At 37.3% G+C, this 23182-nt stretch overlaps 1 protein-coding gene, 1 long non-coding RNA gene and 2 other non-coding genes across 4 annotated transcripts; 2 read left to right on the top strand and 2 right to left on the bottom strand.

Moving 5' to 3' along the window:
• Positions 1-3030: 3030 nt before the first annotated feature.
• LOC126703717 (NAC domain-containing protein 41-like) lies at positions 3031-4507 on the bottom strand. The gene is made up of 2 exons (XM_050402796.1): positions 3859-4507; positions 3031-3449 (listed from the first exon to the last, which is right to left on the bottom strand). The coding sequence occupies exons 1-2, from the start codon at positions 4339-4341 to the stop codon at positions 3153-3155; spliced, it is 780 nt and encodes a 259-aa protein (XP_050258753.1). The 5' UTR covers positions 4342-4507; the 3' UTR covers positions 3031-3152.
• A 13138-nt stretch (positions 4508-17645) lies between these two features.
• TRNAD-GUC (transfer RNA aspartic acid (anticodon GUC)) lies at positions 17646-17717 on the top strand. Its single transcript has one exon. It is a non-coding gene; the product is annotated as a tRNA-Asp (tRNA).
• A 271-nt stretch (positions 17718-17988) lies between these two features.
• On the top strand, positions 17989-22704 carry LOC126702162 (uncharacterized). The gene is made up of 4 exons (XR_007647668.1): positions 17989-18172; positions 19785-19855; positions 20117-20203; positions 22488-22704. It is a non-coding gene; the product is annotated as an uncharacterized LOC126702162 (long non-coding RNA).
• On the bottom strand, positions 20447-20576 carry LOC126704510 (U6atac minor spliceosomal RNA). Its single transcript, XR_007648217.1, has one exon. It is a non-coding gene; the product is annotated as a U6atac minor spliceosomal RNA (small nuclear RNA).
• Positions 22705-23182: the final 478 nt, after the last annotated feature.

The following is a 23182-nucleotide window of genomic DNA, read 5'->3' as shown; positions in this document are numbered from 1 at the left end:
AGAGAAGGGAGGAAAACCTAAGCTTTGAAATAACTAAAAAAAGAAGAGGTTCAAAATGTTTATAACGAAGTAGGATCCTAGGTTGAATTATGATAATGTAATAATTAATTATATGTGAAAATCAATAAAAACAAATTTGTAAAAATTATAATCTTGACTAAACAAATATCGAAAAAGTTTCAAATATATCTTTATTTTATCTGATGATATTTTTATAAAATTTATTATAGAGATTAGATTAATCTTTTCTTATCAAATTTCAAGTAACTGTAATTCAGCCCCCAGAAGGTATTGTAGGAGTAAATTCCAAAGTAGAGTTTATGATTAGATAATGAAGGTTCGGCTCCAAGGGACCATGTCACTTGCAATGTATCAAGGTGCAGTTCTTGTATGAAGTGCTTGAGGTCTTAGGGGGAAAGGTTTCGAGTAGTAGGGTTAGCTGCATATTATAATTATCTAAAAAACAAATGCAATTTCTGCAATGTGATTTAAAAGGTCTAATTTGAATTTTCCAACTTAATTAAAAATACAAATATGCTCTACCTCGCCCATTTACTATCAGAACCTTAAAATGTTTCTCCCCTTCGGTTTTGCACAATGTGTCCATTTAATTTTGCACCAAAAGAAAAATCTAACCTCCCAACATTAGTGGGCATAGATTCCAATAACTTGTGCAAAGCTTGCTTTGCTGCATTAAGCTTTGCAGTTTCCTTCTTCTCAGAAGAACCTGAAGCGATAAACTTACCATCAACCTATATAGTTGGAACATTCTTTTCCCCACTCTTCCAATAATTAGGTGCGGTTTGGATTGCACGTCTGCATCTGGTGTCTAGGGTTTTGCTTCTTCTTCTTCTTCTTCTTTTTTTTTTTTTTTTTCAAGCCGCTTATGTTGACTTTCAGAGACAAAATTTACTGTTCATGAACAGTGCATGCACTATTCACGTATTTAAAAATATTAAAATGGGTCCCATGGTACTATTCACACATTTAAAAATTATTATGTTACATTGTTTTCAATTTTCAGTTTCAATAAAAATAAGTTTAATCCAAACGAACCCTTAATGTCAACTTTCTTCCCTTGCTTTTGACACAACTCAAACAACATCGTGACAGGCATGAGCCATAGGAGTCCCTCTAACTCTGCATTCAAAAGTGATAGGTTGGAAACTACAATCAGTAAATTGTGTATAACAGACTTTATAAAATGATAAATAATAATTTACTAAAAAATCATATTATGTGAATTAGACTGATTTCAAGTAGTGAACTAAACAATAGGAATACATCTCCAGATTCAAAAATTCATCAATTTGAATTTCAATTGGAATCTAATTTTGCACCATGTGTCCATTTAATTTTTTAATTTTTGTGGCAAGTGAAATTATTAGGTGCAAAAATCAAAGAGTCTAAATTTAATTAAATTATAAATCATATATATATATATATATATATAATGAGGAACCTTTATATATTATAGAAATGTATAATTTAAAAAATGTGTAAATTAATTGTATGTATAATTTTTTTTTAATAGAAAATACCATGTATAATTTGAATCTCTTCTTAAAAAAATGTATAATTTGAATTATGTAATTGAGATTATTTTTAATTGTACATGTGCATATACACGATGTTACACACTAATTATATTAAAGTTACACAATCAATATCAAAATTGGCTTCTAATTTTAGTCTAATTTTGCTCTAAGTGTCAATTTAATTTTCTTAATTTTAATGTAAGTGATCCATTAATACTACTCAACATAAGAGGCAATAGTTTTGACCTTAATTTAGTATTTATTTCTAAAAAACCGTTAATTAATAAAAGTCAGAATCCTATCAAAAAAATAAAATAAAATAAAAGTCCAGAAATTAGAAAGAAGAAAAAAATTCCCCATTAGAGATATAACCAAATACTCGTTGCCTGTACAACTAAAATAACCATGATAACTGACACTATACGTTGCCAATCATGAAGCTCGGTTGGAAGATGGAACCATAAAAACGGTCTTCACAGGTACATGACATCATCATGGTTATCTGATAATGACCCTTCTGTTGTTTGGGGACTTCAGTTCAGTTTTGGTCTGGACCCACCTGAGTCCAGTAAATATTAAACTGGACTCCCAATTCTCAAACAAAACTAAACCTAAATAAATAATAATAATAATTAATGATCAAAGTTAAAAGTTAAAAGTTTTTACTTTTTAGTTATATTTTTCCTTCAGTCAAAAAAAAAGTTATATTTTTCATTTAATTAATAAAGCCAACGTCGCCAATTTCAAAAGTAACCTTTTTCCAAAATTACTACATTATTGTCTTTCACACTGCCTTCAACTTCAACGCTGTCAACTTCAAAAGTGAACGTTTGGCCTCATTTTGAATTTTGTCTTTATATTTATATTACTAATAAATAAAGTCCAAATTTTACACGTGGCCTTTATCAGATTCTGGACGCATATGATCCCATTTTCAAGCACTCCCAATTCCCAAACAAAACTAAACCTAAATAAATAATAATAAATTATCAAAGTTAAAAGCTTTTACTTTTTAGTTATATTTTTTATTAAATTAATAAAACCAACGCCGCCAATCTGGTTTCTCAAAAAAAAAAAAAAAAAAAAAGGCCTCTAATCTCAAAAGTAACCTTTCCCCAAAAGTAACCTTTTTCCAAAATTACTAGCTGTCAACCGCAAAAGTGAACGTTGGACCTCATTTTGAATTTTGTCTTTATATTATTATATTAATAAATAAAGTCCCACCTTCTTCAACTCTCTAATTTCTCTCCATAAAAAAAAAAATAAATAAAAAAGTGCCCCTTTCTTCAACTCTCTAATTCCTTTCTTTTTCAAGTCTGCGTACACACTCATACATCAAATACATTAAACTGTTTAATTTAATGTAAAATAAGAGAGCAAATAGAGAAGAAAAATACCAAACATAAAAGGAAGGATATAAAAAAAAGAGAATGAAGATGAAACTCTAGTCAATATATATAGCAGCTTTAAAAACAAAGTCAGTTTTGCCACATTTCTTTTAGACTATGATCTATCTCAACCGAGTTGGTTGGTTTACTTATCTAAACAGTGTTAGTAACTATAAGAATAACATCTTAACCATTTGTACCAAGCTAAAAATCAAACTAAACTCCTCTATGCAAATAATGAATTACACCAAGCTTCAAGATCTTCATTTTGCTCCATATTCAAGGGTGACACATCAATTGATGCACTGTCCATGCTTATAACTTCAGCCCAATCAATATCACTCAAATCCAAATGTGGTGTCTCAACAGTAGTCTCTGTCTGAGGAGTGCTTGTCTCTTCTGAAATCAATAGTGGAAGCTCCAGATTCTCAGATGTAGCAATGTCCTCTACTTGGTGTGAATTGTCTCTTGCAAACCCTCTTTGTTTTTTAAATTTATTAATCTGGCAGAGGACATAATCATCCTGAAATTGAAGGGAAAAAACATGTCATTTAGAGGTAGATTGATCGATAACATGACACAGGATATTGATTTTTTCATAAGAATTAACTAAACTGTCCTATATACTCCAATTTAATCTTTAAAAAAAAAGTACTTATATTAATAACAAATCAAGAAACAGAGCATGTTGAAAGACAAAAAATAAAATAAAATAAAATAAACAGAGCATGTTGAAAGACAAAAAGAAAAAAGAAAAAAAACAGAGCATGTTGAAAGACCAAAAAAAAGGAAGAAGAAAAAATTAGAAACAGAGCGTGTTGAAAGACAAAAATAAAAAATTTCTTGTAGCAATAAAAAAAAAAAAGGAAAAAGAAAATCAAGAAACAGAGACAATCAATAAAAAACAGAACAAAAGAAAAACAACAACTTACATTATTGGTTGTGTTTCCGTAGATTCCATCGAATCTATACTCGTGCATGGTCCATCTACAATTGGGGAAAAATCCTTTCTTTGCAACAAAGGTGAAGGTTCTCTTAGAACCAATATGCCTCTGTTCTTTTTGATTGAACCCATCACGCCCCTGTTCATCATCCTCATCACTGTGATCATACACCTTGGCATCTTTCTGAGCCCTCCACGTGCCAAACTCTGTTGCTCTCACAACCCTTTTCCCTTTCTCTTTCTTCTTAGTAAGCTTAGTGTAAAAATAGAGGGTTTCCATTCCAGAACTCTGAAAGAGTTTGGTCCAGACCTTGGGGTCACCGTAGACATCAATGTCCTTCACAGGATTATTTGAAGGCAATGGTTTACCGGTGACCTTCCTGAGGAGGTAGTATTCGAGCAAGTCCCTTTGATGAGGGCGAAATATGAAACCCGGTGGCAACCCCATGATCTCCTTCTCCTCCATGGCCATGGCTAAAATTGAAATCTTTGAAGAAAAGAAAGAATAAATGGGTAGGGTTCAATTGCAGAGGAAGAGGAAGAGCAAGACTCAGAGAAGAGCGGCTCAGAGAACAGAAGAAGAAGAAAAAATAAAATCGAATTTTGATGAAAAAGTTAAGGAATGAAAGCACACGCTTTTATTCTAGAAGTTCTAACGGTTAGTTTTAATTAATTAGTAATTATTATTTTATTATATATAAATTTTAGAAAGCCGGCGTAATTATTATTTTATTATATTATATATAAATTTTAGAAAGCCGGTGTAATTATTATTTTATTATATATAAAAAAATCACGAAGTAATCCCTCTGATTTTGTTTTGTTATTCTGTGTCTGACCAAACAGTGGTTAAATGGAGCAACCGGTTCTGGACAACATCATCAATCGGGTTCTGGATTACACTTGTTTATTATATATCTTTTTCTTCAACCTTTTAGTTAGGTATAAAGTTCCATACTACTTGCTCATGGATTACACTTGTTTATGATTTCAACTATTGTAATGGATGCACTATTTCTATGACCTTTTGTGGGTCTCCTTAGTGTTTCATGTAAAGTTTCCATTAAACTGGCCATTGGAACAATCTTATCTGCGTTTCATTTGCTTTTCTTTGAATGAAGTCTTAACTTTTTCAAGCTTAGTTGATACTTGTTTCTACAATGTGTCCACTGAAGTTTTCCAATAGCAATAAGCTCCATCAAAATACTATGCAAGCAACCATATATGCTTTGGAATTTGCTCTACATGGAATTTCTTCACTTTAATGTTAGCTCAATGAACATTGGTACTCGAATGTAACAACCAGAAGCTGCACAAGTTTTAAGTAGTGGAAAAAATATTAGAGTAAATTATGTAGAAACCAGTAAATAAAGTTATAAAGGTAGTAACCTGCTATTAATCATTCTTACAACATGTCTAATGTTGTACTTCTGTATTCTTTATACTGTGTTACAAAGTGCAATCCTTGCAGTGCTTGAGGTTTCTACTCTTCCTTTTCTCCACCTTTAAAACATTGTATTGGGTTCTTACTTTTGTTTTGTCTACTCTTCATGGTATCATTCTTTCCCCTCAATAAAACAAGTTAGTCTCAGCTGATAGAAGTGTTACTTTCACTGTAATTTGATGTTTATGTCTTAGATTGCTACTCATCAATGACTTTCAGGAATTCTGTACAATATAGTGAAACACGATCAGTTTGATAATCTACATTTTCAACCTTGTCATTTGTCATAGTAGCCTTGTCAGGTCCTGATCAAAACCCTTTTCTATTGACCAGTTGAGCCTGCAAATTCCCCAAGTTTGCCACAGCTTGCTTTTTAACAGGTGGGAGGCTTAGAGTTGAACATTTTGCTTCTTTCAAATGGCTTTTTGTCTAAAATCTAGTCATTAAAATTACTAAATTTAATTTAATGGTTGCAATCAATTTGTCCATGTTGGGATGGATCCCTATATTTCGCCTATAATTTCAAATATATTCTCAACGTCTTCCATGATGTCTTTCTGAATCCTACTTTCTCTTCTTCTTATCCTCATTCTATGTTAAATCTGAGTATTCTTTTGCTGCTCTTTTCTCAACCCGTGGTCAGTGTGGACAGTACAACAAAAATATAAGAAAAAGTAAAAATCTAGGCATCATGACTGAAGAAAAAAGCACCATCATCATGTGAAGATTGAGGTGTTTTCTCAGTGACCAAATAAGCTTCAAAAAATACATAAATAAAATAACTATTTGTTCTTTTTATTTGTTGTGTTTCATATAAAATAGTATTAAAGGCATTATTTTCCTTTGCATTTGAAATTTCTAAAAGTTGACTTCAATCTCCATAGGTTAAATTTTAGATCTCTCTCTCTCACTTTTGCTCACTTAAATCCTGGAAGCAACTGACATTGAACATGAGTGAGACACGTATTCAAATTCCATTGTACCAAGCTGAGGTCAAACAAAGGATAGAGAGTTTGGCCAGCTCACCTATATCACTATATATATGTACTAAGAATATTTTTCTGTAACAATTTACACTGTCCTTTGCTTGCTGAGCATGGTTTTGGATTGTTATGCATTCCAACATGTAGTTTTTTCTTGTGATCATCTTATGGAACAGATCAAAGTCATTGGCTCCTATGGAGCAAAGCCAAGGCAAGATCTACCCAAGTTGGTTAGACTGGCAGAAACTGGTATCCTCAATATCTCTGATGCAGTTTCTAGAAAATACAAATTTGAGGAGGCAGTCCAAGCATTCCATGATCTTGACCAGGGAAGTATTGTTGATCGAGCTGTGATTGAGATAAGTTAGTCAAAAACCTGTCTTGCATAAATGACTTCACTGGGAATGTATTCATTAAATAATAACTGGCTCTGATTTTCATTTGCTGCATATGTGGGTAGCACTCTCGAAACTTTTTGAGTCCATGTCTTGAACAAGCAATGCAATGTCCATTCCATAGATTCATTAGTTTAATTTAAAAAAAGAAATTGAAATTTTGATAAAGAAACAAGACCAAGAACTGCATCAGGTTTGATTCCCATTTAGTCAATTTGTTGAATCTTAGAATTGAGAGGGAATATTTAGTATATTGACTTAATGAATACTGTACATGGGGAGGCCTTTATATATAGGCCAGAAACAAACTATAGTACTGTAGATACCCATTTTGTAACCATAATTTAAGCTGAAGCAAATTGGTCATTTCACACTCCAGAGGGTAAAATTGTAATTTGAACCTTTAAACTTTCAATTGCTTTTATAAAATAAATCTTGAGAATTTAAGGTTCAATCAAAATATAACACAAAATCAAAATTTAAAAGCTAACATGCATCAGTATAATTTGGGTTTGATCATGTAGGAGTAAGATTATGATCAATTAATTTCAATTGGACCATTAATTGGTTGATTTAAAATTAATTGTATGTCAAAATTCTATTGGACAAAGCTTGGAACAATTGTGTGGGAACATGTGATAGATTACTTCAATATTAATGGATTTTAGAAAATAGTTTATAAGATTAGGGCCAAAATGCAAAATTTACTTTCTAAGTTTTACTACTTTTTCATTTTAGGTGGCGATGTTAAACATGGTGGTAATAACGATAACAATAGTTAGGATGATAAAACTAAAACAAAGGAATTTTTTTTTTTTTTTGAGAAACAAGACTGAGATGCATTCAATTAAGGAATACCAGCTGAATCAGCATGGTAAAAAGAAAGTACATCAGATGGAACATCTTCCATCCATATTACACAATTTTGGTGGTTAATTGCTAACTGAGCCAAGTTGTGTGCAACTATGTTGCCCTCTCTCTTAGTCAGTGGCGACTCTAGGAAATTTTTTCAGGGTGTTCCTCAATAAGCATAAATTACATAATCTAATAAAAAGAAATATATTGACAACAACAACAATAAAAAAAATACACAAATACATAGAATTTACAATTGCCTTCTACGAGTTTTCATATTTTGAAATTGTTGTATAATAGTCTCATTATCAATGCTACAAGCTACATCTTTTTCAATATACACAACCAAGCAATCATTCATCCATTGATCTCCCATTCGATTGCGCAGTTCATTCTTTACATATTTCATTGCTGAAAAACTTATTTCTACTGTTGCAGTAACAACTGGAAGGGTCAAAGCTAGCTTTACTAGCAAATAGACTAATGGATAAGTCTCGTGTTTTCTTGTGCTCACTAATTTTTCAGCAAGTTCACTAACTCCTTGAAGCTCTAAAAAGAAGTCATTGCTGTGCATATCAAAAATATAATTCTGCAGTTGAGAGTCAAGTGCCAAAATATCTGTCCCAAGAAAATCAGAGGGATAGAACTTAGCTAGACGTATCAACTTTTCCTTATCGAAAGCCACAAATGAATTACTTGGATTCAAGCAAGCCATACAAAGTAGCAAATCGGTATTCGCCTCAGAAAAGCGGTTGTTAAGCTCTTGAAGTTGCATATCTATGACTTTGTAGAATAGCTCAACATGATAATGATGTAAATTTGTATTTTGTTGGGTGTTGCGTCGCAGCCTCCCACTAACTACAAATATCGCTTCCATGTCCAAGATAGGAATATCATGTGAGGTACAAAATAAATATACTTCAGCCAATAAGGATGCCCATCCATCATCTCTCATCACTTGCAACTGTTGCTTAGACACTTTAACAAGATCCATAGCATTTACTATATCTTGATTTTTTTTTTTTTTGTAATGCTATTGACAACTTATTTGTGATCCCTAAAATATTTTTCATCAAGTGTAGAGCAAAGACAAATTCAAAAGAAAGAATTGACCTCATAATAGATTGAGCTTCAACTTTTTGGTCGGAGAAGCCATCTTCTTCAATAATCTCTAGTACATCAACAACAGCAAAGAACATCAAAATCAAGCTGAGAATAGTCCCATAATATGATCTCCAACGTGTATCACCAAGACGTTTAAGATTTGTCTCTTGATTCAAACCTTGCCCACTTCTACGTAAAATTGAAGTATTCCTTTGGGGGTGTTCTTTGAGGGGAAGATATATATTTTGCAGGGATTGTCTTTCTCAAGAGACAACCTGTAGATAATGGCTCTTTTTTGAGGGCTCATTCCTTTTCTAGAGAATACCATTATCACACCCAAAAAGGTTGATTTTGGTTGCAGTTAGAAATTTTGTCAATATTGGTTTAATTCAATATTCTTTGTATATAGATTAGACAAGTAATCTAAAATGCTTCTGAACTACATTTTGTACATATTTTTTAGGCTAATTCGTGTCCATTTTCACGAGATAGTCTTGTTTCAATAAAATTATTTTTACCTATCAAAAAAGAATAAAAGAAAAGGAAACCTTATTGCTTGCACATTTAAAAATGTTGGGTGATGATAACTTTCTTGCTTATGTTCCTGTGACTAGTTTTCCCATGCGAAGAAATTAGAGTTGATAGTCAATTACTCCATTTGTTAGTTATTATGGAACATTTTGAGAGTTAATTCGTCTACTTGGTGATTCTTACAGCTTGGTAGCAGTTATGGACTTCCGGGGATTTTTGCATGCTTGAAGGTAAATCCTATAAATTGATTGAGCCTTGGCTTCTTTACTTTTGGGGATTCTTGTGTTATACATCTACCTAGAAGTGTGAATACAATGATTTATTTTAGTTGTTCTTTCTCTCTCCCATCTACTTCCAGTTTCAATCTCTCCTAATCTCTAAATACATAGGGCATTGTGCTGATTTTGTATGGAGATAATTTGTAATTGGGAATTTTACATGAAAGCATGAACATCTTGCATGTGTTACATTAATAATAATATATAAATATCAGTTGTTTGTAAACCAATGGAATTTGGAACTATCTTCAATTAATTCAAAATCTTTCAGATGGTCTGTAGTTATATGCAGAGTACATATTTTAGATGGCCCTGTCTGGTCAAGTTGGTTATTTATTTATTTATTTATATATTTAGAAGTCACCTGTGCAAAATGTAACGCATGCAAATTCGAATGCTTTTAGAAGATATCCACTTTTATTTATTTATTTATAATTAAAGATATCCACTTTTAATTGAATTTTTATAAAAGCATAGTAGCCCCTTTGTATTTAGTAGGTTTCAAATTTGTTGGCTTAAATCATTGTTGAATTGGAATTGATAGAACACAAATCCGTCAGTGAATGTGCAGATGGAATCACCCGTGAGACGTGAAGGTTTGCTCGTCCAGAGACACCGGTGTGGCGCCTGCCACAAAGTCTCCGATGCCAAAGTTAGGATCACAGTTAAACACAAAAAAGAAATAATAGATAGTTTCAGAGTATTTTTGCATATATCCTCCTCTGTTGGTTATGTGAGAGTTTTATACCTGAACCCATAAGGGCTAGCCGTTGAGGCTGTTAATGCTTTCTTCTGTAACGCACCTGGCCAGTAATGAGACTTTTAATAGGTCTTCCAACGGTCTTCTTGGTTGATTTGGTAACTGCTCGAATCATTGATTGATCGCATTGAATAACTCTCTGCGTCGTCAGTGATGATGGCTTCCTTCGACCTTTCTGATCACTTCGTCATGGATGATTCTTCCGTCAGTAATGTTATCTTCGTCAGTGGGATGTAGAGTCGTCATTCCCGTCAGTTGCCCCCCAGGTTCTGGGGTCGTCGGTGACCTGTCATGACGATCACAGAAGCTGAAAAGTTTTTCTTGTGACTCTTGGGGTTCTGTTCCGCCTTTAATGCTTAGTGGCGGCGTTACACGCAATCATGGCCACGTGGCGCTTGATGGTCTGTGGAATTAATGGCATGACCCTTGGGTTTCCCGCTGGTTTTTCAATCGTTTTTGGCCCACATTTAAAACTTCTCCTTTTCAACTTTTCGTTTACTTCTCAGAGAGCAAAAGCAAACCAGTTTTTTAGAGATACTCTGAATATTTTGTGGCTTCCTTCTTCTCCGATTTGCCTTGTGCTGCTTCTGCCGTTCCGCCATTGGAGGTATGTTCTTCTTTCCTTTTTCTTTCTTCTTTTTTCTTCTTTTACTGTATAATTTCTGATTTGCTATTCCCTTTTCGCTTCTATTCTGGTGTTGGTTTTTGTTTTTCTTTTGGGGTTTCAGTTTCGTACCTTGTTTTCCTTTTGATTTCTGTATTTTCCATGGTTGATAGCTTAGAGGTTAGGATAGCTTGCCCGTCGATCTCCTTCCTTTTTGCGCGTCTAGGGGGGTCTTTGGGTACTTACCCTTTTTTAGAAAATTTTGTGTACGAAGGCAATAGTTTGAGTGTCGTTTTGAGTGAGTTGTTGCCGTTGCTCCGTCAATCACTAAATTGGTTTGAGGGTTTAGGAGGGAGAAGATTAATGTCTGAGGTTAGGTCTAGTGACCTCGAGACTGGGCTATCGTCCAGTGGTGGCCCGGCTGAAGGAGATACCGCCGTCTCTGGTTCTCGAGAGGTTAGGGCTTTTTATGCCCTTAGGGAGATTTGTGGTCTGGATGACGAGACCGTGAATAGATTTAAGGATAGGTTTCAATTTCCGTCTAGGGTTCGTGTTCGTCGTCCCAGGGAAGAAGATAGGGCTTGTCACTTCTTTCCAGGCGAAATATGTTTTTATGAGTCAGCCTTCACTTGTGGGCTTAGGTTCCCCGTCCACCCGTTCCTGATGGAACTTTTAGATCATTTTGGTATAGCCCCTGGACAGCTCATGCCAAACTCGTGGAGGATCGTCATTAACTGTATGCAAATATGGTTGGCCTCCAACGGGGATATGATCAGGATAGGTGAGCTCACCTACCTGTATCGTTTGAAAGAGTCTAAAGAGTGGGGATATTACGAATTAGTCCCTTGGGAGAGAAAGATTAGGATCGTCAAGGGATTGCCTTCGTCATTCAGGTATTGGAAGTCGCGCTTTTTCTTTGTGTCTGGGGACGACTTCGAGACCCAATCTAGCAGTGATTGGGGTGATATCCCGAGGTTGCTCCGTCGGTGGGGAACCCCGACCTTAGGTGCGTCAGTATTTCTCCCCGTTGTTTCAATCTTGCCAATTTTCAAGTTCTGATCTTGCTGACTTCTTTGTTTCTTTGTTTGGTATAGTTAAGAGACGGCCTGGGCTGAAGAGACGATATAAGGAACGCATAGAGACCGCCATCGGGTACGCTGAGACGATTGAGAGCTGGGACGAGCTGGTTGACCCTCGATCTCTTGCGTTTTACAACCTCAGTCCTGACCCATCTCCTTTCGTTCTTCGTCAGCTTGGCATTGAAGGAAAAAAGAGTAAGTTTTAACTTCGTCAATGCTGATTCCTCTTATGTACACTTAAGCACCTCTTTGACACACTTTCTTCTTGCAGAGATGACGACCAAGTTTAACAAGGACATGTATGCAAAGATGAGGTCAAAGAAGGACGAACCCCTGTCCAATTTAGGGAAGAAGACCGTGCGAGTTACCGGGAAGGGTTCTGCCTCCATCCCGCTCAGCATTGTTCCTTCCATAGCCTCTGAAACGACGAGGACTGCCTCCCCGACCGTTTCAATAGAAGAGATTCCTACTCCTGGCTCTAAAAGGCCGCGCGTGGTTGGCAAAGGAAAGGAGAAGACTGATACTCGTTCGTCCACCATATGGGATGACGAGTCATTGGCTGTGGAAAGAGCTCACGAGGTCGTTACTTCAGCGGACTTGAAGGCTCTATCTGACTTGTCCTTAAACGATGTGGCTTCTCGTCACGTCCACAAACTGGTCCAGGTGCGGGTTCTTCCCTCTTCATCATTTCATTTTTTTTTTTTTTTTATAGACGACTTCATAATTTCCTCCAGGTGTTGGGGGAGAGTATCCATATTACCGCTGAGTACCTCACTCAAGGGGCCAAGGTGGCGTCTCTGGCGACCCGGATAGAGGCTCAGGAGAAGGAGAACTCTGACCTGAGGACGAACCTGATTACTTCTATGGACGAGGCCACGACACTGAAGGAGAAGGTCAAAGTGCTGGAGGACGACCTCAGATTTGAGCGCGGGTTGACTCAGGAGAAGGACGAGCAACTTATGGCAGCCAAGGAGAAATTAGTGAACATCGCCGCTCGATCCGTGGAGGCTTTCCAGACCACTGATGAGTACAATACCGTGCTCTTCAGCTGGTATTTTAAGGGATTTGAGCTTCTCCGGAGGTACATGATCAAGCATCCTTCCGGAGTCAACTTGGAGAGCCTGGATTTGGAGGAGGTGGACAAGGAAATGGCCCTGGAGGAGGCGGCTTCATCTTCTGCCCCCGGTGATGATGTTCCTGAACCCGTTGCTGACGTGCCGGCCAGTGAAGGCACAGCTGATGCTTGAACCTACTTTACTTAGAAAAAATTTTATTGTGGGTGCCCGTCTTGTTTTGGGCTTTTCTTTTTTGTAAATCTAATTTCAAAACAATTTACTTTATTTTGAAAACAATGATATCGACCCAGTGTTTATGGGCTGGAATGAAGCGTACTTACTTTTCTTCTGGTTGGTTTACACCCGTCCGTACTTTTTGTGCTTTGCTAATTAGTTGTTGATTTAATGCACTGTGCTCTTCTGTGAACTGACTCCTGCCATTCGACTTACGTCCGTCTAGGCGGACTCTTGTCCCTTGTTCTTTTAACGTCAGTAATTTACATCCGTCAAGGCGGAATTTTATTACTTAGTATCTTAACCATAGTATTATGGTCGTCAGTAATTTACATCCGTCAAGGCGGAATCTTATTACTTTAGTCTTTTAACCATAGTATTATGGCCGTCGGTAACTTACATCCGTCAAGGCGGAATCTTGTTACTTAGTCTTTTAACCGTAGTATTATGGTCGTCGGTAACTTACATCCGTCAAGGTGGAATCTTGTTACTTAAGTCTTTTAACCATAGTATTATGGTCGTCAGTAACTTACATCCGTCAAGGCGGAATCTTGTTACTTAATGATTTATAGGCCTCATGGTTGACCTGTACTGCCTGCGCAAAAACCATTGAATGAATAATACTTTTATTAACTTTAATAACGAGTGCATTCGTGTGTTACATTTACTCATGGTATTTCTTTAAATGCTCAATGTTCCAAGGACGAGGGAGTTTTCGTCCGTCCATAGTTTCCAGATGGTAACTCCCTTGCCTAGAGTAATGAATGACGCGATATGGCCCTTCCCATGTAGGGCCCAGCTTCCCTTGAGTCTGGTCTTTAGTAGCTATAGTGACTTTGCGAAGGACGAGGTCCCCTATGGCCAGACGCCTGAGTTTGACCCTCTTATTGTAATACTCGGCCATTTTCTTTTGATACTTTGTCATTCGACTGGACGCGTTGTCTCTTATTTCATCCAAGCAATCCAGGTTGAACCGCAGCCCCTCGTCATTGAGTCCTTCTCTGAAAGCTCCTCGCCTGATGCTTGTTACTCCAACTTCTACTGGGATCATTGCTTCTGAGCCGTAGGTAAGCCTGAAGGGTGTCTCTCCTGTCGGGGTTCTGGCTGTAGTCCTGTATGCTTGTTTACCAACCTCTGATATGTAGCTCCAGCATTTTTCAACCCAAAAGGCATCACCTTATAACAATAGAGTCCCTGGCTGGTGATGAAGGCGGTCTTCTCTTGGTCTTCTTCAGCCATCTTTATCTGGTTGTACCCTGAGAAGGCGTCCATGAACGTCAACAACTTGTGTCCAGCGGTAGAGTCCACGAGTTGGTCTATCCTTGGTAGAGGGAAGCTGTCCTTTGGGCATGCTTTATTCAAGTCAGTGAAGTCTACACACATTCTCCACTTTCCATTTGGTTTCTTCACCAGGACGACGTTGGCGAGCCATTCTGGGTAGTATACCTCCCGGATGAATCCAGCCGTCAAGAGTTTGGTTACCTCTTCTGCTACTGCCTGATCCCGCTCTGGAGCGAAAGTTCTTCGTCGTTGCTGAACGGGCTTCCTGTTGGCGTCCACATTCAGTCTATGCTGGATGATCTCTGGAGATATGCCTGGCATGTCCTCGTGACTCCATGCAAAGACATCAAGATTCCCTTTAAGGAATTTTATGAGTCTCGTTCTCATCTCAGGGCTTAGCGTCGTCCCTATCCTGGTTGTCCTGTCCGCATTTCCTTCTACCAACTCCACTGCTTCCAGGGTCTCCACTCTGTCTTCCTCTTTTTCTTCTATCGTCCACGTGTGGTTCTCCTTTCTTGCCAGTACGGCCTGGTAGCACTCCCTTGCCAGGACCTGATCACCCTTCACTTCACCTACACCATCGTCTGTTGGGAATTTCACCTTCAAACAGTATGTGGACGTTGCTGCCTTCCACTTGTTTAGGGTAGGCCTCCCAATGATGACATTGTAGGACGAGGGGCAATCTACAACCAGGAAATCTACTTGTTTGGTCAACTGCAACGGGTAGGTCCCTGCTGTCACCGTCAGAGTCACTATACCCCTGGGGTAGACCCTGTCTCCACTGAAACTGACCAGCGGAGAGTCAAAAGGGCGGAGCCTTTTTGGATCTAACTTCAACTGCTGGAAGGCTGGGAGGTAGATGACATCCGCTGAGCTTCCGTTATCAACAAGGATCCTTCTGGTATTGAACCCTTCTATATTCAGCACTATGACCAGGGGATCGTTGTGAGGCTGCTTCACTCCCCTGGCGTCTCCTTCATTAAAGGACATATCTTGGTATGTTCGTTGGTACTTGGACGGAGGAATGGCGTGGACGCTGTTTACCTGTCTGTAGCATGCTTTTCTAAGCGATCTGAATGACCCTCCTGAGAATGGTCCTCCCGTGATCGTGTTTGTCTCCCCGATCACTTTGCGTGGATGTTGGGATGTATGGTCGTCATCCCGATTGAAGGATTCCTTTTGAGTCCTGTTGTCGTCTCTGAACTTGCTATATTCTCCTTTCTTTACAAATTTCTGCAACTTTCCTTTCCGTATTAACTCCTCTATTTGTTCCTTCAGGTCTCTGCAATCTTCGGTGTTGTGGCCGTGGTCTCTGTGGAACCGACAATACTTGTTCTTGTCACGTACGTTGGGGGACGAGTGTAATGGCCTGGGCCATTTGAGATAATGCTCGTCCTTGATCTGCGTGAAAATCTTGTCAACAGGCATAACCAAAGGAGTAAATTTCACCTGACGAGGATTTTTGTCATCTCTCCTTCTATTCCCGTCACTGTTCCGACGTTCTGGTCTGTCTCTCTTTTGCCCTCTGCGGTCGTCTTCCCTCTTGGACTTTTCTCCTAGCCTCTCGGTATCTTTTATGGCAGCTAGAGCGTCTTCCGCGTTCATGTATTTTTGGGCCTTCAGGAGCATCTCTGCCATTGTCTTCCGGGGGTTTTTGGCAAGAGAGGCTACAAGGTCTCTGGATTTCAACCCTGCCTTGAAGGTCGTCAGTTGCACCTTGTCATCAGCTTCGTCCACCTCCAGAGTTTCCCGGGTGAATCGCTTGACATATGACCTCAAAGTCTCCTTCTCTCCCTGTCTTATGGTGAGTAAGTAATCTACTGGTCTCCTTGGGCGTTGTCCCCCTATGAAGTGACGCAGGAAAGCACTACTTAGCTGATCGAAGTTGTCTATGGACGAGTTTGGCAACTTAGTAAACCACTCTCTTGCAGCTCCTTTGAGAGTCGTAGGGAAGGAGCGGCATAATATCTCGTCAGGTGGTTGTTGAAGGCCCAGAGTCGTCTTAAAGGTATTAAGATGATCCTGAGGGTCCTTGAGTCCGTCGAATGGTTCTAATTGAGGCAGGCGAAATTTTGACGGCACAGGGCAATCAAGTACCGCTGCAGTGAAGGGCGAATCTGTAGCCCTTACCATCTTGTCTACACTTCGGTCTGTCTTTTCCTTGATAGCACTCCTTAATTCGTCCATCTCTTTCCTCATTTCCCGAAGAAGATCTGAGTTCTGTTCGTCCGGAGTAGTTGGTCTCCGGGGGGTTTCCCTCTGTTGGCTATCCCCCTCTCCCTCCATGTTACCCTTGGACCGGTTTTCTTCCTGTTGAGCTTGTTGAACCTGCTGGAGCCGCAGCTTCATTTCCTGGTTCTGCCTGGTGAGTTCCTCAATGGTGGCTGCCAGGGCTTGAACTTGCTGAACCAAGGCCGTTGAATCTGGGTTGGATTCCATCTGGATATGGTGAATTGATGGAAACTACGTTTTCGAATGTAAATCTGAAAACTCGTCCCCACAGACGGCGCCAAACTGATGGAACACAAATCCGTCAGTGAATGTGCAGATGGAATCACCCGTGAGACGTGAAGGTTTGCTCGTCCAGAGACACCGGTGTGGCGCCTGCCACAAAGTCTCCGATGCCAAAGTTAGGATCACAGTTAAACACAATAAAGAAATAATAGATAGTTTCAGAGTATTTTTGCATATATCCTCCTCTGTTGGTTATGTGAGAGTTTTATACCTGAACCCATAAGGGCTAGCCGTTGAGGCTGTTAATGCTTTCTTCTGTAACGCACCTGGCCAGTAATGAGACTTTTAATAGGTCTTCCAACGGTCTTCTTGGTTGATTTGGTAACTGCTCGAATCATTGATTGATCGCATTGAATAACTCTCTGCCTCGTCAGTGATGATGGCTTCCTTCGACCTTTCTGATCACTTCGTCATGGATGATTCTTCCGTCAGTAATGTTATCTTCGTCAGTGGGATGTAGAGTCGTCATTCCCGTCAGGAATTATCCTTATTGCTATGATTTAATTTTGTATATTTCATAATTCCTGTTTGCCTACACGTGCTAGCTCAAGCTCATGTCCCATTTTGTTTTTACGTTTTACGGAAAAAGGGGCAAAACAAAAGAACTCTTACGAAAGTGATGATCAAGTATTTGACATATGGTGGAGTTAGGCATCAAAGTCGTTGTAGTATAGTGGTGAGTATTCCCGCCTGTCACGCGGGTGACCCGGGTTCGATCCCCGGCAACGGCGATTTATATTTTTTGGACACGAGAAATATGAATTTATAACGACGAAGTCAACCTATTAAAACAGGAAAAAGAAAAGAAGCAGACGGCGTCGTTTAATACATATGCTCCTTTTTTTCACTTTACAACCTTTCTTTTTTGAGACGAGAAATATCGCCGTTGAAAGCTTACTTGATTTCGACCTAGTAACTGGTAAGAAGAAGCAGACGACGTCGCTTTAATCCATTATTCATTTCATTGGCATATTCATTCATATATATACTGTGCTATGTCTCCATTTCCGATCTGCTTGGTCTCTCTCACACTCTCTCTCTCTCTCTCTCTCTCTCTCTCTCATCAAAGCAATGGCTACTGTGGCAGCAGCAGCAGCTCGTAGAGCCGCAGCTCTAACGCGACTCTCATCTCCTCAAACGTCGTCGCCTCATCTCATTCACCGCCGTGGCCTCGCCGGCGCCGCTGGTAACTTTCTCGCATTTACATTCATATATATATATATATATAGGCGCTTTGATTTCTCTCGATTACCGGTCTTATTTGTCGCACAAGATCAGATCCTCAAATCTTAGGTTCTGTTTGGTTGCCGAGAAAATTTTGGAAATGAAAGGAGAAAATATTATTCTTTTTTTTTTGGGCGTCTTTATGGTAGATTAGGTTTTTAATGAGTTTAAATATTTTGACTTTTCTTTTCTCTGTTTTGGTTGCTGGAAAATCTGAAAAAAAAAATTGTGAATTTTGGTGTAAAAGTAAATGGTTGTGTTTTTAGGGTTTGAGTGAAGGTCTTTTTAACTGTTTGTGGTTTCTCAGGTCCCAAACAGTTGAAATTCAATGATAGTGTGAGAGGATATATATTTGGGATTCATTATAATAAAATTTATTACTAGCTGAAAATTACAATAATACTCTAAAATTACCCAAAATCACTAAGCTCAATTTAAATTTGAGAAAGAAAACTTCATCCACTCGAGTAGCGTCTTCATAAAATACTCTTTCAGCTTTAATATAGTCGGCTCACACCCGTCAAAACATCAAGCAATGGGGAATAGCCTTTCAAATTATTACTACTCCGATATCACCCAAATCAACCTTGCCACACACATTGAATCCTGAAGAGGGAGAACACCAAAATTGTGATTTTGATAAGGCGAAATATGACAAATGTTGAGTATGAACCTGTTTAATGGTGGGATTTTTTTATTATTATTATTTAAATTTTATTTCCAGTTATAGCTCGTTGGCTAAAATCTATTAAAAAAAAAAATTATCAGAGGAAATTGTCAAAGATATTTTTAGATGTGCAGATCATATTGTTTTAATTTGTATTCCTTATATATAAGGGTGTTTGTTAATCTCAAAATTTGGGATGCATAAGTGGATTGGAAGATCAGGTGAAATATGTATGATTTTCTTATAGCAGAGATGGCTTTCTAGCCAAAGGAGGTGTTAATTGAGTTTATTTGTTTGGCCAAGAATGCTTTATCGTTGTTTTTTCTTTCTCATATTGATTAAATTACTTTTTTAATGTTAAGATATGGAGAAAAAAACATATGGGTCATAATGACAGATTTGATATTATACATGTAAGACATTCACTCCATTGTAGCTTTATTAAAAAAAAAAAAGTTCAGGGGAAACTATCAAAGATATATTTAAATGTGCAAGTCATATTGTTTTGTTTTCTTCATATATAAGGGGTGTTTGTTATCTATCAAAAAAAATATATAAGGGATGTTTGTTAAATTTGGAAATTTGGATGTATAAGTGGATTGGAAGATTTGGGGAACTATATATAATTTTTTATCACGGAGATGACTTTCTGGCCAAATGAAATACTATTGAGCACATTTACGCCAGGAATGCTTTATTGTTGTTTTGTCTTTTTCATATTGATAAATCAATTCTGCAATGTTAAAATATGAATTAAAAAAAAAATATGGGTCTTAATGATAGATATGATATTATATATGTAACACATTCATTCCACTGTAACTTTGTAATCCTTAGTTAAGGACAATCCTTTTGTTGTAACGAATTATGAATTGATGAACACTACCTATTTGTTTGTTTATTGCAGATACCCATGGTCCACCAAGGGTTAACATCTGGCAAGACCCATTGAGCCCATCTAAGTGGAAGGAAGAGCATGTGAGTCTTATTTATTGAAAACGCAGATCTCCAAATGCCCTTCCCCCCTCTTTGTTAACCTCCCTTTTCCTCAGCATTCACACTCTTTCTTTTCTTTGGAGGTCATATTGGTACTTTACACTTCACTATGATCAAACTAATGTTATGGTGTTAAAGCTTTTGTTTGTTTTCATTAGTGCTGTTTCCTGAGGATTGATGAAACTGAAATGAGTGGGTAGTATACATGGGAAACTGTCTTGACTGAATATAATGCTTTTGCAGTTTGTAATTGCCTCTCTGTCTGGCTGGGGCCTGCTTTTCTTTTCCGGGTACAAATTATTTTCGGGCGGCAAGGACAAGAAGGAAGAGGTACCTCTATATTTTCGTTAACTTGACCATCATTAAAATTATAAAAAGAAAAAGAAAAAAGAAATGGTGCGGTCTACCCTAGTGATGAGAAATTTAAAGCACTATAATTTTTTGTTGCTAGAGGGTCTGTGGCTCTGTGCATTGTCTGTTCCTTTAGTAATAAAATTATGTGATGCCAATTGGTCGCTATCTCTAGTCAGTCTGTCAGTTCCTCTGATTGTCCCCTTCTTTTTTGGATAAGTTTTAAATTGGGTTATAGATCCACCTCAAAGGGTGGGAAGCCTTAACCAGATATGTAGGTAACAGGTAAGCCCGAAGGCTGTTCTTGTACCTGTCAGGGGAGATGCCAACCATCTCTCCTTTCTACAAACACATTCCCTTCATCAAAGCATGTAATATGTATTTGCACATTTTAAAAAGGAAATAGTTTGATGCACAAAGTTTAGTGCACTCATGGAACATCTGCTACACCCACACCCTATAATGAAAAAATGAAAAACTTTTGTGTGCAGCATACCGAATAACAGTTGAAGGTAAGTATCTTAGGAGTTGTTCTAGTATACTTCCTATCAGTTTCAATCAGCTTGGTCAATTCCAGTCAGTTTGTGAACATTGGTGGGGGGTTGGTTATAAAATCACCATAGATTTTATGTGAGATATCATATAGATTCACATACAAGTAACAGATTAACTTTCTGTTAAGTGTACAATTTCTTAGGGTGGGTACACTGGAGAATTATGGTGTAATTATGAGGAAATAAAAAGATGTGAAAAGCAAAAGAAGAAACCCCTCATCAGTTCATTGTACATTTTCATAGTTGGATGTGGAATGGTTAAAGGTATTCATGCTTTACTTCTCTATATACTTATTTAAAAAGTGGGAGGGGGAGGGGGGAGTTAAAATTTTAAACCACATGGTTTAGGGGTGGTTTCAAATTGAGCCACGTTTTTAGAAGTTTCAAATTCAATCCTATACTTTCAAGAACATTTCAATTTATTGTACACATTTAAGATTACGCCATTAGTGGAGAAATTTTAAATAAAATGATGCCTTGTTTAAGGAGGAGATTGTTTGAAACTATGAATAGCAAAAGAAGGAACCCTTCATTGTTGTCTTTTCCCTTTTCTATTGTTACATTTTTTTATCATGTATACATTTTGATTGTTGGATATGTAATGGTTAGTGGATTTCATTTTAAAACTCGTCATACTTATAAAAAAGAGTGGTGGGGGTAATTAAAATTGAAACCTATAGTTTATGGGTTGTACAAATTAAGCTCGACACTTTGAAAATGTTTCAATTCAGACCATACACCAATTTACAGTGTTTTAGTTTAAGGAAAATGTTTAAACAAAATGGTGCTATGTGGTTTCTTCAACATGTATGTCTATTATATATGGACATCATTTCATTCCAAGCCGCACATCATCATTTTGTTCAAGCATTTTCTATTAACAACATTACACATAATGGGTTTATGGTTTGAATAGAAACGTTTTTTAAAGTATAGGATTTAATTTGAAATTTCTAACAGTGTGGAGTTTAATGTCTACCAAGATCCTTACAGCTCAACTGGTATCCCCTGGTCTTTCTAATGGAGACGTCTAGCATTCAAATCCCTACTCCCCCAACCATCGAATTATCAAAACAAAATAAAGTGTGGGGTTCAATCTCTAAATTATGGAGTTTTGTAATTTATCAACCAAAAAAAAAAGTTGTTGGTATTAGATGAATTGGACTGTCATATATGTGGGTTTGACTCCTACTGTTTCAAGGACCATTGCTTGTTAGTTATTTTACCTATCAAAAAAGAAAATAAAAAAGGAGATGGACTGTCATATAATAATCTTTTTCTCAAAATGTTCATATTGCTTAGATATGGTGTATAGTATCGGATGGTTTGAATTCATCTAATCATGTTAGTTTCTGGTCTATGTTATCCTTTTGGTGGTGGGTCTACGACTTCAATCCATGATCTCAGCCTTTACCTTGTTCTTATAAGGAAAAGAGGTGTTCCTTGATCTAGAGCTTGTTGACTTTGTGAAAATATAGTTTCATGTATGCCACGTGTCTAAACTAGAGTTCTTAAAGGAAATCAACAGAGAAAAATACATCTAGGTGGCTTTTAGAACACATCACCACCGTTTATGGACTACTTACTGCCTTTCTATAGCTAGTCGGTTGAGGGTTTGGTTGGACCATTTTAGTAATCAGTTATATGCATATTGTTTTCTTAATGTCTTAAATTTTAATTTTTCTGTACTCGTTCCTGTTTGTTTACAGAAAGTGGTGGAAGCATCACACTGAGTGTTGGAGCTTGTAACTGTTACAGAATTTCCTGGCAATAAGTTGTGGGCTTGGACTTCACATATTTTGACTTTTCATTTTATTGGTTGGCAAACATTTCTGTTGGCTATTTTATGATCAATTCATGGAGATTGATCCTGTGATAAAATTTAGTGGTTAATTGCTCTTGTCGGAATACAATCAGCACTTTTCATTTTGTTGTCTATTTTCTAGTTATTCTCATAATTTGATACATTGCCTTCAATGTTCTAATAACGTGAAACCATCATTAAATTCAAATTCCGTTGATGGAATTTGAACTGCAGGTGACCTATCTGACCAATTTGCCATAAAGTGATAAATGCTACGCAGGCACAATGCCAATGATAATTGATGAGTAATGATCAGCGGGGTTTTTTTTTTTTTTTTTAAACATATAAATCCTTCTGTGAAACAAACAGAAAATAACAAAAGTGTCTCTACTAGATGTACAATTTTCTGCATGAATAGGCGACTTGTGTACATTCTAGACACTTTTATTCAGTATCAAATGTTAAATTCCTGATATGCGATTTGCTCATACGAGATCCATCTTGTTGAGTTTGCTTTGAACTGGGCAAATATGGGGTAGTATGCTACATCATACGTTTCAGATCGCTGCACCTTCTGTTATCTTTTTTTTTTTTATATGA

Source organism: Quercus robur, chromosome 10 (genome assembly GCF_932294415.1).
Source record: "Quercus robur chromosome 10, dhQueRobu3.1, whole genome shotgun sequence".
NCBI classification, from domain to species: domain Eukaryota; kingdom Viridiplantae; phylum Streptophyta; class Magnoliopsida; order Fagales; family Fagaceae; genus Quercus; species Quercus robur.
This window is presented reverse-complemented; position numbering and strand designations above follow the sequence as displayed.

Coding starts and splice junctions, on each gene's coding strand:
- LOC126703717 (XM_050402796.1), bottom strand. CDS start 4,341: ATGGCCATGGAGGAGAAGGAGATCATGGGGTTGCCACCGGGTTTCATA. Junction 3,450..3,858: donor ACGGAAACACAACCAATAAT/GTAAGTTGTTGT, acceptor CTTCAATTTCAG/GATGATTATGTCCTCTGCCA.